Source organism: Patiria miniata, unplaced genomic scaffold (assembly GCF_015706575.1).
Source record: "Patiria miniata isolate m_02_andy unplaced genomic scaffold, ASM1570657v1 HiC_scaffold_13, whole genome shotgun sequence".
Lineage (NCBI taxonomy): Eukaryota > Metazoa > Echinodermata > Asteroidea > Valvatida > Asterinidae > Patiria > Patiria miniata.
In genome coordinates this window covers 6,160,206-6,172,577 of record NW_024037051.1, presented here as the reverse complement: position 1 = coordinate 6,172,577, position 12,372 = coordinate 6,160,206, and the positions used below count along the sequence as shown (strand labels likewise).

The 12,372-nt window shown below is 41.2% G+C and overlaps 1 protein-coding gene across 1 annotated transcript; it reads right to left on the bottom strand.

Moving 5' to 3' along the window:
- Positions 1 to 793: 793 nt before the first annotated feature.
- Positions 794 to 9,651, bottom strand: LOC119721019 (homeobox protein SIX6-like). Its single transcript, XM_038190888.1, has 2 exons — positions 8,341 to 9,651; positions 794 to 3,715 (listed from the first exon to the last, which is right to left on the bottom strand). Exons 1-2 carry the CDS (start codon positions 8,931 to 8,933, stop codon positions 3,508 to 3,510), a joined length of 801 nt encoding a protein of 266 aa, XP_038046816.1. The 5' UTR covers positions 8,934 to 9,651; the 3' UTR covers positions 794 to 3,507.
- Between the last annotated feature and the right edge of the window lie 2,721 nt (positions 9,652 to 12,372).

Below are 12,372 nucleotides of genomic sequence, written 5' to 3'. Positions count from 1 at the left end.
TTGTGTTAATTGTGTAATTTTCAATGTCGGTGAAGATGAATCATTACTTATTATAATTGATTAAAAGAGGTTCTGTTAAGATACAGTCAATAACATTTTTAGTTCTAACGTGGCTCACATAATGAATTTCAAGTGCCATGCGGTTAGAGGACGGAGAATTTTTGTTTTAGGTTAAATGACATACACCATGCAGAGAGGGCCTCATTGGTTCCAGTATCACCATGCTGTAAATGAATAGGGCAAGTAGAAGTCACAGCTACATGTGCATACATCCACATGATCCACGCCTACCTATTAGAATATTGCAATCATAATTCCAGCTGGTAAAAAGGAAAGGAATATGTTTCATTTAGATTTCTCATTAAACCAAATCCGGTATATATCATGACTTTCCATCTTATATGTTAAACCAAGACCAAAAACGGATTCACCTGTTATCCCTGTATATATTCCTCTAACAAAATTTCGTAGCTAGATTTTAGAAATTTGTAATCAAGTTATTAAAACGAATTTTTGAAACGCAAACCTCAAACAAACATTGTATTAAGTTGTTCACAGGTATTTTTGTATTGCCGTAGAGTTGTACTGTGCAGAGGCGGGATACCTCCGACAATTGTTTTTCAAAAAACAGTAAATATCGGCAATTTTTTTCAAACGTGCTTCACGGAAACATGTAAATAGTCATTTCTCAGATTCAAAACACAGTCACTGAATCGTGCTCAATAGGTTTAAACTTCCCGGCCTGCACATATATAGGCCAATATACCAATAACATATCCTGCGCAAAACCAAAGCTTTTACTCTTTCAAAGTATGATTTATTATAAAACATTTTGTAACATGAATGTGCTCAGTGGCATCCAGCCAGAAATGCCAGCGAGTAACAATACTACATGTACAGAGAAACGGCAAGTTTAAGATGTACATTTGGTTACACAAAGAACATTCGGGTAATCGTTCGATGTCTCGGCCCGGTTCATTCCCAAGATAGGCCTATCGAGGTATAATCGACCAAATTCTGTGTATATACATGAGACTCTTCCTTTGCGGAACGACATCTATACAGTCTGCGGGGTGAGACAAAAAAATAAAGGTTGTGGCACAAGAAATATTTGATTGATCGAAACAAGAGAAAAATTCTATAGGTGAAACTGCAACCTTTGTGAGAGGAAAGGAAACCTACTATATTCCCCGTACGCACGTATAGTACATTGAAATATTTCCCCTCAAAATTGAATTACATTGTAGGTCCACATGAATCTCTTGCCACGTGGATCACTCCGTGTCGGCCAAGTTGACATAAATACGATGACTAGTTTCAATTTTGCAATATTTGTCAATTTATGCTCAGAATTTCCATGTGAGTGCTGTCTGTGTCCTAAAACGCCTACTAAAATGTATTCCAGAGTTGGCATCGAAAAAAAACAGGCCTGAATTCAATTTGTAAATAAATTATATTGTTTAGTTGGGACAAGTTAAATGTCTTTCTTTTCCAATAAAGTGGGAGACAAGTCACATGGGACCAACTTGTAATACGATTTTAAAGGATAATCTCCCCCGAGTATAATTGGGCACTCATTTTTGTCCATTTCTAACAATTAGCATGCAAGACGAAATGAATGCTTGTAGAGTTCAATGGCATTACTCTCTTGAACTCAATGAATACAGCGAGAAGATGTATTATTTTGAAAACAATCTCCAGATTTCCGGGCAAAAAGCTGAATTCCTTAATCTTTTTGTTTTCTTTGAGATTATATTTCAAAAGAAACTCCATTGAGACTGGAATATGAAGTCGGTAAATTATAAGGTTAATGGCAGGATAATCGTGCTGTTCAGAGGTCATGCTGCATTTAGTACATGAAACAAATGTATAAGGATAAAAACAGGTACAATGTACTTTGTTCGTCAGAGTGTTGTAATCGGAACAAAATGGGGAGAATAAAAAGCCGAATAAAAATCTCTTTAAGTTTCAAATCTTACGATGTCTTTTGCGTACATGTAATTATTTGGATACTTTCTTATGACCATTATTCAACCGTATTCTACAGAAAAAACTCAGATGATGCGTAGGAAGGTTGGAATTTCTGGAAGAATAGTGATATGGTCCGAGTTCACCACCAAATAGATGTTCCACAAGAAGTTTTGATATTCTCTTTTATCATTACTGAAAATGAAGCCCTTATTCGTAAATAGTACTATATATGAACAACAACAAATCATATAAATGATAGGTGAAAGGTACATATATTTTGGAACCATTTGTCCAATAATCAAAAATAAAAACAAACAGTTTGACTGTTTTTGTAAGTTTTCTACAATTACAACCCACAACTTCTTATTTGAGAATTTGAGCCTGAAAGTTGATAGACGTTGCTTGAGTGGGAAACTTTGACCGAAGTTGACACCAAATTTCAGAGTAATGTTTAACCACTGAATTGTTCATCTAAAATGCTTTCTAGATTGCATTGACTCTTAATTAAACGTCGTAGGCCCACTGAATGATCTTCAGTACCTTCTTTTACACACTAAAGTCCATGTTCTAATTTTTCTTACGAAACTGTGAAAAAAAGTAATGTGAAGCACTTGGTGATAAAGAAATAAGGGACCTTCAAAAACGTACTGAGTTTTGTTGTGAGTAAAGAATACCTTCTGTATAATATCGACGTTTTATCAATTGTAGAAACGTGCATATAGGATACTTAGGTTATACGGAATGAAGACTGAATTAGTTATGGTGCACCCAATAATGTTTTGTTTTCGTATATTTTTTTTCGAGAGAAAATAGAGAGACCCACTTTTGTTTAATCTCTAATTACAGTAAAAACACAATAGTATAGTACTTCGTAACCAATTTAAGACTGTTTAGCCAGTTGAGGTTTTAGGTGAAATGGAGAAACAGATCTTTCTGATAAGCTGTCAAAGGTGTGTTTAGGCTTGGATAATATCTTGTATGTAAAAGTTGTCTGCACGACTTATGAAAAATTGTATGGCAGTTTACTTCTAGTACACGTATATCATTTATACATTTTAATGCTGCATTAGACGAGAACAAAAAAAGAACAAGTAAATTCTGATAAATTCATATTCACAAATATGCGAGTGATATTGAATATCAACGGTAAAAAAGTCCGCATGCAGTGACGGCATCAGTGACGTAAGCAGAGTTGTTCAGGGGTTTCATCATGTGAGTAGAGTGGCCATGATTACTAAAAGATATGCTTGACATACCCGATGGCGTAAACTCTAACACCGATGTTGGCAATCTCGCGGTCTTTTGAGTTTTCTACAACTTTGCTTTTTTTTAGGTAGAAGACATGGAGCTTTTCACGCCGAACCCTCTTTATCGATCGATGCTCGTACATGGTAAATACCGAGTTTTGCACTCACTGGCGCGCCTTGAGTTCACCCATCCACTCCACGTCTGTCCCAGTCCGAGTCCGGTGCGCCGAGCGTGATGGGACGGTTGGGCACTCATGGGAGAGCGGGCCAGCGTCCGGTGAGCAGTTCGTCAGTGAGGCGGTCGCGGGCTGACACTCCGCGGTAGTAAGGGCGAACCGATCGGACTAACACTGGGCGACCCGCTGTCTGGTGATTCCTCCCCGGGTAGAGTAGTGGTTCCTTCCGTCATGGACAGCCGATGGATCGGTGGACCACCGTTGGCATTGGCACTGGAGTTCTGGAGGGCCTGGTGTTGCTGTTGTTGCTGCTGCTGCAATCTGTACACAATAACACAATTAACAACAAATGAAAATCTTGAGAAAACTTCTTCATTCATTGATTAAAGAACTTCAAAACGTTACAAAGTATACACAGTAAACTAAATAAAAAAAAGTTGTCAACTACAACCGCAATTCGTTGTAGAATGCCGGAAATTAATTAATGCTATTTTTTACCTGCACCCCAAGACAAAAGTACATTATCCAATATCTCTTCCCAAAAGGTGGAATCTTATACGCTTCGAATGATATTATCAGCGAAATACCCAAATTACCACTGAAGTAATAATCCTGTTTGATTGCATTTGGCATCAGAATGGGAGCCATCTTACTTAAGGATGTCGTACAATGGTTTCCAACCCTCTGTGGAAAACTGCCCAGTGTTGAACATGTGAGTGACAGATATGGATTAATTGGCTGGAAGTAACTCATGCAACATTGCAACGCGTAAACACGGAGTCCTTGAAAGTCATTTCTTTTTTCTTAATTTGAGTTGACTCATCTTTTACTCAACTCTAGATGACTTGACGTCTTCCGACTCCAGCAAAAAAAAGGAAGATGTCTGCTGGATCATGGCTGGATCAAGGACTTTATGCGATTGATTAATGTCTTTTGAGGAATATCATGATGCAAAGAACGAATCAGGAAATTTTGATATATTTGATTACCAATCAAATATAGGGGCAGCGAAAATGCACGTGAAAAAAAAACGTGAAATCCAAGAGTCCCACTACAGCGGCACAAGCGGCGGGTCCTGTGCTCTCTGTCATGTAAAAAAAGTATTTTGAGAACAGAGGTATACCACGACTCAGGACAAGAAAGAAATTGTGCTGGCTATATAATGACAGACTGAGTGACTTTCAAATTTGGGCAAACTCTCCTCTGTGGACGCATTTTGTTGAGTTAGATTTCATGTAATGGATGATAACCACGAATGAACGAATTATAACCACACTGTGGAATCCCTATCTGATGATATAAGATTTGTAAAAACATATTTACTTGCGAACAAATAACAACCAATTTTTATTTCCTAATTCTGGATGGCACGACTAGATATTTATGTCAAACATATATACGACGTCCGGGATTTTTTTATTTGAAAATTACACCTGGATAAAATAAAACAAGTTTGAGTCTTGTTTGCAACTACTAACTGGACATACACAAAATTGGGAAGTGAAACGTAAGAAGGCGATAAAAGCTAAGTATTGTTGTAAAGAGAGATGTTATAAAACACAATTTTGATCAAAATTCTTGCTTTAGAAATTAAACTTGCGGAGCCTTCCTCGTGATGAAAAGAGGTCTTTTTTCTCTGTCTTTCTTTTTAAAGAAAGAGTTATACTTAATCATTGATTCAATTCGCACTAGCAGATTGAATAAAAAGTGTGTAAAACTTAAAAAAAAATAATAATAATAATCATATTGGGCTTATACTTCGAATATTTGATGGGATTGTGTCTACAGCACATATATTTGCAGCTATAGAAAGCGCTGATGTAGGAACACGTACACCGGACATTGGCCAACAATGGAGTTACACACATGAGCGACGTTCATTAGCACTCGCTGGGCCTGCAAAAAAACCTGCGCTACTTATTTACTGAATAAACAAATGCAGAGAATTAATCTGCTGGCCAAAAACGAGTTCGTTCCTTGTTGGGAAATGAAAATAGGATATGCCTGCACTTTCTGTACAGACTCTGCAGTAATAACAATATGACTCAAAAGCGTGAGAGGCGAACTCACATTGACCTAACCCTCCAAATTTTGGTAGATTTTGGTCAAACTCTCGGGAGATACAAATCTTGCAGTTCTGCATAGAGCTGATTTTTTTGGGGAAGACAGCAAAACGCCTTAGCCAACTCAACCACAAAAGTCTACCTGATCTGAAAGGAAGAAATTTACAAGTGTTTGAAGCAAAACACGAACAAGTTGGTTCCAGGAGTGGTCTCTTAACCATGTTTTCCACCACAATTGTTCACTTGCTCACAATGATACATGAATGTACCTGAGAAATTGCCAACGAATTTAATAATTTCACATGCATTTTCATCCTAAGATTGTAGTTCTAAGCGATGGTTATATGCACTGTGCACTTTATAGATTGAGGAATGACAAAATTAGTTTTTTTGTCGCCGATTTGTTTTGTTTTCTTTGACGGCCAATGCAGGGGGACAAAGTATGCCAGTTTTTAAAGGCAGGAAGTATGTAAATAATCCTGTGCAGTAAATTGATATAGAGTCAGTGTGCTATGCCTCATTTGGCGCGCGACGTCGGCCGCATACACGGAAGGTGTTACGATTGACAAGGCGGGCGCTGCACTTCATTCAGCGGGGGCAGCGCCGGGGTGCCACGCCGTGTGTTTGGCGTTTAACACCGCCGGACCAAGGGGAACAACGGGTATCATGGTGCATGCAGCTGCGGACTTTATCCGTTCCAAGACAATCGCCCTGCCCCCTAAAAAAATCGGGGGACCTACCAAGCGTGAACTTGACTGAGAAGTGGTAAATCCCACCACAGACCGTGTGCTGTCGTGTGGCCATTTCCCCCCTTTATTCCGAGGTGTCGAATTTTGTCTGCGCTGATGAATTCGTTAACGTTGGCACGGCAGAAAGCCAATCTCATGCCAGCAGCACACGTGGCCCTTCTATGTTATATTTCAATGGCGAACATGCAAACCTATACCGAGCAAATACAGTTGCCTGTTCTTCAACTCGGTGCATCACTTCAACGGAGTGTTATATTCACAAATTAAATCCTCTAAGGCTCTATGTGCCTTGTATTGGTCATGACATTTTTTGTCAATGAAATTCACAATTTTTTTATATCCTCGACCAAAAATGGTATATAAAGTTAAAGCTAATGAAGTTTTTAAAACACTTAACGGCCCGTATTACAAGTTTATTATTATTTTTTTTAACATCAAAAAGTATGCTAACTATAGCAATTTATGTAATCAGAAACTCGCCTATAAAAATAGCTGCGTTTGGATCAGTGTTTGATGTGTATTTTAGGACTCAAAAGGAAAAGAAAGGTAACTCAAACTGTGGCAAATTAAGGTATCTTAAACATTTCAATTCAGGTATTTTTTAAAATTTCCTATTGTACATTGTCTGTATATAGTCTTTTCTGCATTCTGCAGATTCGTTATTTTTGTATTATCTCTACTCTTTACTATACTCCCAATTTAAACTCTGCACTGAGTACTAGGGGTCGAATCATCTTTCATATGTTGTGTTTTTTTGGGGGATCAATTTACACGCATTTTTACATTGATTTGATGGCTCAAGTTTCTTCAACGGCAAATCATGACAAGGCAAAAAGTTATTTCACAACATGTTTTGATGGCACCAGGCCTTTTCAAGAAATCAATCTAATAGTCCTGATTTTTCCCACCTCGAATCGGGATAGCTGTCTGACACGGGAAAGGTTAATATTTGTTCAGAAAGGAGAGCCCCCTCGACTGGTTTCATTAGCGTACAAAAACCAGCCGACCACAAGGCTATCACGGCACGTTTGCGCGTGTTGGCAAGAAAGGCTCTGGCGAGCATCGAGAGAGACGTTTTCGTGCACGGTCATCGGCCATTTTTTTTTAACAAGCGTGAGATGCGAGCAGCGTGCACAGGCGGTGTGTAACGCCCGGGGCAATTCGTCGCTTGGCCCGGCAGAGACTCCGCTGAAGCACACTCCACACTGATTCCCGCAATAGAATGTGTAACTAACCACGTAAACTTCGCTGCTCCGTGCGCATGGCGTAACCGACTAGACTCGGGAATTATAATAAATAGGGCCATGACACGTTTGTTTTGAAATTGACAAAATCCTGGAACATAAAATTTGGCCCATTCATTATATAAAAATTAAAATCAATTTCATTGTAAGGAAGGGTTAAAAGATGAAAGCAGCTGAATATGACATTTTTTTTTACGAAGCGGTATTCATATCTAACACATTAAGTTTTCGAAGCATTTTAGTTGTTGTAAAGAACCGGTATAAAGCAACGATTATTTGTTAAACATCCAACTTTCAAGTGCACAAAACAAGTGGCGGCGAATTAAGCCTGTCGGGTCAAATAACTTGGTAAACCAATCCCGGAAAAAAGAATAAACAGTAAGTTCTTGGTGGTATATTACGAAACCAGAATGGCCAGTGTGGTCGGGAAACAAGACAATAGCGAATTTCAACGAAATCTTCCCACAAGAAGGTCTTTGTTGAGGGTTCAATGCATCTAAACCGGCTTCTTGGGTCCCCCAATTGATCAGGTGGGTCGAGTGGTTTTGTTGCAAATAGCGCACTTAACACCAAGTCTAATTCTTCCCTGCAAAAGAGTACACACGGGAAACCATTTCAAAAGCACTAACTATCCCACTTGTTTTCTAAGCCTAAAGAAGGAGGGTATCGCTTCATTATATTAAGCAGCGCCTTTAGAAATCCCCCCTCTTCGGGCGATCGTTTTAACAAGAAATCCCGTGGATGGACCTCAGGATCAATCGACCAAATGATAATCACGTATTTATTCCACTTTGTTTTGCTATGGAATCTAAACAATACGAGTCAACAATTCGAGTTATTTAGGTTTTTGACGTTGGATGTTAACAGAAAAGCTAAGGCGGAATACTTGCCTGTTTTTAGCCGCTGCTGCTCGGTCCCTCTGCCGTCGGTTCTTGAACCAATTCCCAACTTGTGTTGGTGTGAGTCCAGTGGCATGGGCCAGTTCTCTTTTCTTAGTTGGGTTAGGGTAGGGGTCTTGAAGATACCACTCCCGTAGGAGACTCCTCGTCCTCTCTTTGAAGCAGTGTGTTTTTTGCTCACCGTCCCATATCGTTCTCGGCAGGGGGAACTTCTTGCGCACCCGGTACTTGTCCACCGGTCCGAGCGGTCTGCCCCGGAGTTTCTCGGCTTCCTGGTAGTGTGCCTCCAACCACATGGCCTGTAGTTTGGCGTGCGATTCCTTAGTGAATCTGTGGTTTTCCAGGATGTGATATAGTTCTCTGAAGTTGCCCTGGTGGAAGGACACCACAGACCTAGCTCGCAACACGCTCTCATTTTTGTTGAGGGCTTCACATGTCCCTGGTGCCACGGGAAGAGACCAGAGAAACCGAGCCAGGCGATCCACATCCCCGCTCTCCTCCAACGTCTCACAGACGCTGGCGATCTGAGCCGGGGTGAAGCTCAGCGTCGGTAGGGTCGGTAGGGGAAACATTGAGCCGAGCATCTGGACCCGTCTCACAGCGCAGTCGAGAGACACAGTGACACTCGCTGCTTAGCGCCTCCAGTACTACTTACGCGTGTACAACCATCCACGACTCACACACGCACACACCACCCAACAACACCATTAGCGTTAAACACCGGGGTGGGGCTGAGCGCGGCGATATGTGTCAGTTTTTATCAGCCCGGTTTGTGACACTGCCCATATTATCACCACTATCATGGGCAGCATTTGTTGGATAAATGGTTTTCGATTGGCTTAGAGGCAATTTGTTGGCCGGTCGCCAAGGCGACTGTGTCAATCAATGTCAGAGCTGTCACTCATGTTATTAAAGAAACAAAGGGTTGACCACATGGGCCGGTTGAATAGCAGGTCCAATTACACACGAAAGGGGAAAGATTGGTGCGGCTAGAATCAACCCGATGCGGGGAAGAATAGATGAAATATCTTTACGCTCAACTGAGTCAATTCTGCTTGCGCACGGTTGAAATCACTGTAGTTCAAGGGAGCGGGGCCAAATCAGCTCCACCGTTACGACTCTACACAAAAGCCTCCCCCTGTTCGCATAACAAACCGATCAAGCTAGGGGTTTGTTATTGCCTAGTTCTGGGTTCCACACTGATATACCTGAGCGTATGATTTCTGAGCAACGAGGCCCTAAAATATACCCCAATGCGGATCGTGGAGTTTGCCTCAACAGGAAATCACTCACAGGCACCCGTGAGTTGTTCATTTTCTACCTAAGCTCATTTTCCCTCTTGTCAGGCACTTCAGGTAATTCTTAGAATAACAAAACTCTCTCGTGCTTGTCCTACCGGCTGGCTTGTTGTAGTCGGGGTGCATGGCGCCCGATACGCATGTTAATTGGCACTAATTATCCTCATTGTTATTCTAACCGTTTCGCCGGGCATAGCTGACTATTCAATAGCAGGGGTCAATGCGCAGCACTGGCTTCCGGCGCAAGGAATACAACACGGGCTTTAGATTTTTTCTTCTTCATATTTTCTCACATTGTATATACACCTAGAATTTGGCTTGGAGCATCGGGATGAAGTTTTTGCTGGCTAGATGCGATAGATTGAAGGCGATGGCGTGGCTGCTAACCATGGTATAATCAGCGTGTAATCATACGAAGAGCCCAGGGTACACAATCATGGCCGGCGGGCTCTGTGCATGCATACACCGTCCGCGCCTCGCGGTCTGGGAAATGAAACGCAAACGGGAATGATGCTGAAATATTGTCGCGAGCGATTGGTGGGCCACTTTTTTTCGGCAATCATGGCAAGCGATCATATTTGACATAATAGGTTGGCCGTCTTTCCATGCTCATCTAGGCGTAAGTGATTCGAAAAGACTCGGTCATATTTGTGCCAGTGCATGCACATGTTCATGCATATCATACACAATCATAATGCAGTATTACACGTTCTGTCTTTATAATAAAGCTCTTTAACTTAATGAAACATCCCCAAAACAGAACGTGAAATATAACATCGGAGAATCAATCGATGTGAATTTGCACAAAGTATTCCATCTCTGAGATGCACCCACTTCTGTTAGTTTAAGAGGACACATGTTTATCGCTCCCTTAACTTTGTAATGTTAGTTTATTTTCATCGCTTTTTTACCCCGGATAACGGAAATGACAATAAACAACATGTTGTTGAAGGAGAGACGCTCTCCAATTCGCGAAGTTGATACCAATAAGCACCCCCAATTCCTGCCGTAAGCTCAGGCCCCTAAGCCCACCAGCCAACACTGTAATTACCGCAGGTTTACCCCGGCCTGCAGCCCTTTGCCGTCATGTTAGCCTATTGTCGACCTTTTCCGGTGATCACCTGTCCAACGACCAGCGAGAATAAACACCGATTTTTCCCGCCTTTTCGATCTAAACCCATTTCTCATTTCACCCCTCTCTCTGTCCATCTAAAGCCCATAGCCCTGCCCTCACTGCAAATCGTAATCTTCGGAATGCAATTGTTGACGCGTTGTTTGGCAAGACCGCCAAAGTGTGGATCGAGTTTCCTAGCGCCATGAAGAAAAAAATCCACAAGAGAAAAGAGCGAAAAAATGGCGAATGGGTAAAGCATTATATTCAGATATTAGAGAGGGCCCGGCCCAAACGAAAGAAAAGGCATAGTCTTAGGGAAACTTGGCAGGGCTCAGGGGAGTGTAAAATGTGCACTATCGGAGGCGAACGGATAGCTGCTTGGTACACAAACCCGCTACCAACACTACGGATCGTTTTCGCGGCGAGAAAGACTGGCCAACCGCCTGTGTCAACTCAGTCCAACCCCACACACCAATTCTCCTGGCGCGCTCTTTTCCTCCCAAATTTACCGGTAGCCATTCACAGAGTATCGATATCCACTCGAAATACGCTCTGTATGGTTGATTGTCCTTTTTGGGGCTGTACTTTTAACACAGACAGGGTAAATTGATTAAATTGTAGTGCAGGGTAGACCAGAAGCAGGAAAACGTCTCCCTTAACGTGAAGGTATATAGTTTGCGTTCCTCCTTAATGCAAATGACATACCGGTAGCTAACTGCTGATATTTCTTTGTATTTCGTCAGCAAAATGACGATCCTCTGTCATCAAATACTAACCAAACTGACTTTTCTAATTAGGATATCCGTGTTAAAGTGTTTTTCCAGAAAAGAACTGTCGGTTAGATCGGCAAGTGCAGCTCAGCAGCAATGTTAAACGAGCCGAAGCCCCTCCCACAAATCGTGACGCCCCTGATTTGAATAAGTTATGCATTGGCACGCCCCAAAGGTTTTAAACGGGTCGCGCGTGTGTAAGTCAGTTTTCCGGCAGGTTATTTTTTCCCACCCACAACCACATTTCATAATAAAGAAAGAGTTGCACTTGCAGTTTAGTCAGTTTGGTTGTTTTATCCAATGGCAGCAACATTGACTACATAGATGTTTCACTTTTTTCTTGTGTCACATTTTCAGCCTTTGCAAACCGGACAAACTGTTGGCGGATTTCATTGCGAAACTAAAGACTATCCCACACACGTTTAATAAAAATAATTTAAATAACTGAATAACTAATAGACACGTCCAAAAACTCATATTGGTGCGAAATGTGCAGTTTAGGGGCAAAAACTGGTTGCCGCACTTTGTCAACGCAAAATGGCGCTCAACCATTGCAAACAAAGAATGGTCTGCGGTCTCAAAACAAAATTCGGTTTCACGTCACTAGTGGCGAGTTCACATTCGCCAGCCACCTGCACATGCTCTCCCATTCATTGTTTTTGGTCCAATCATCTCCAAATTGGAGCTAACTTATAACCAATAAATTGAAATGTACCATTTTGTTTTTCAATTTTTCGAATCACTGTTTAAGTCATCCAACCCAAAACAGTCACATAAATCATGACTGCTTTGTTTGAATAGTAATAGTGCAATTTGTTTGGGTAATTTGTGTACAAGTATA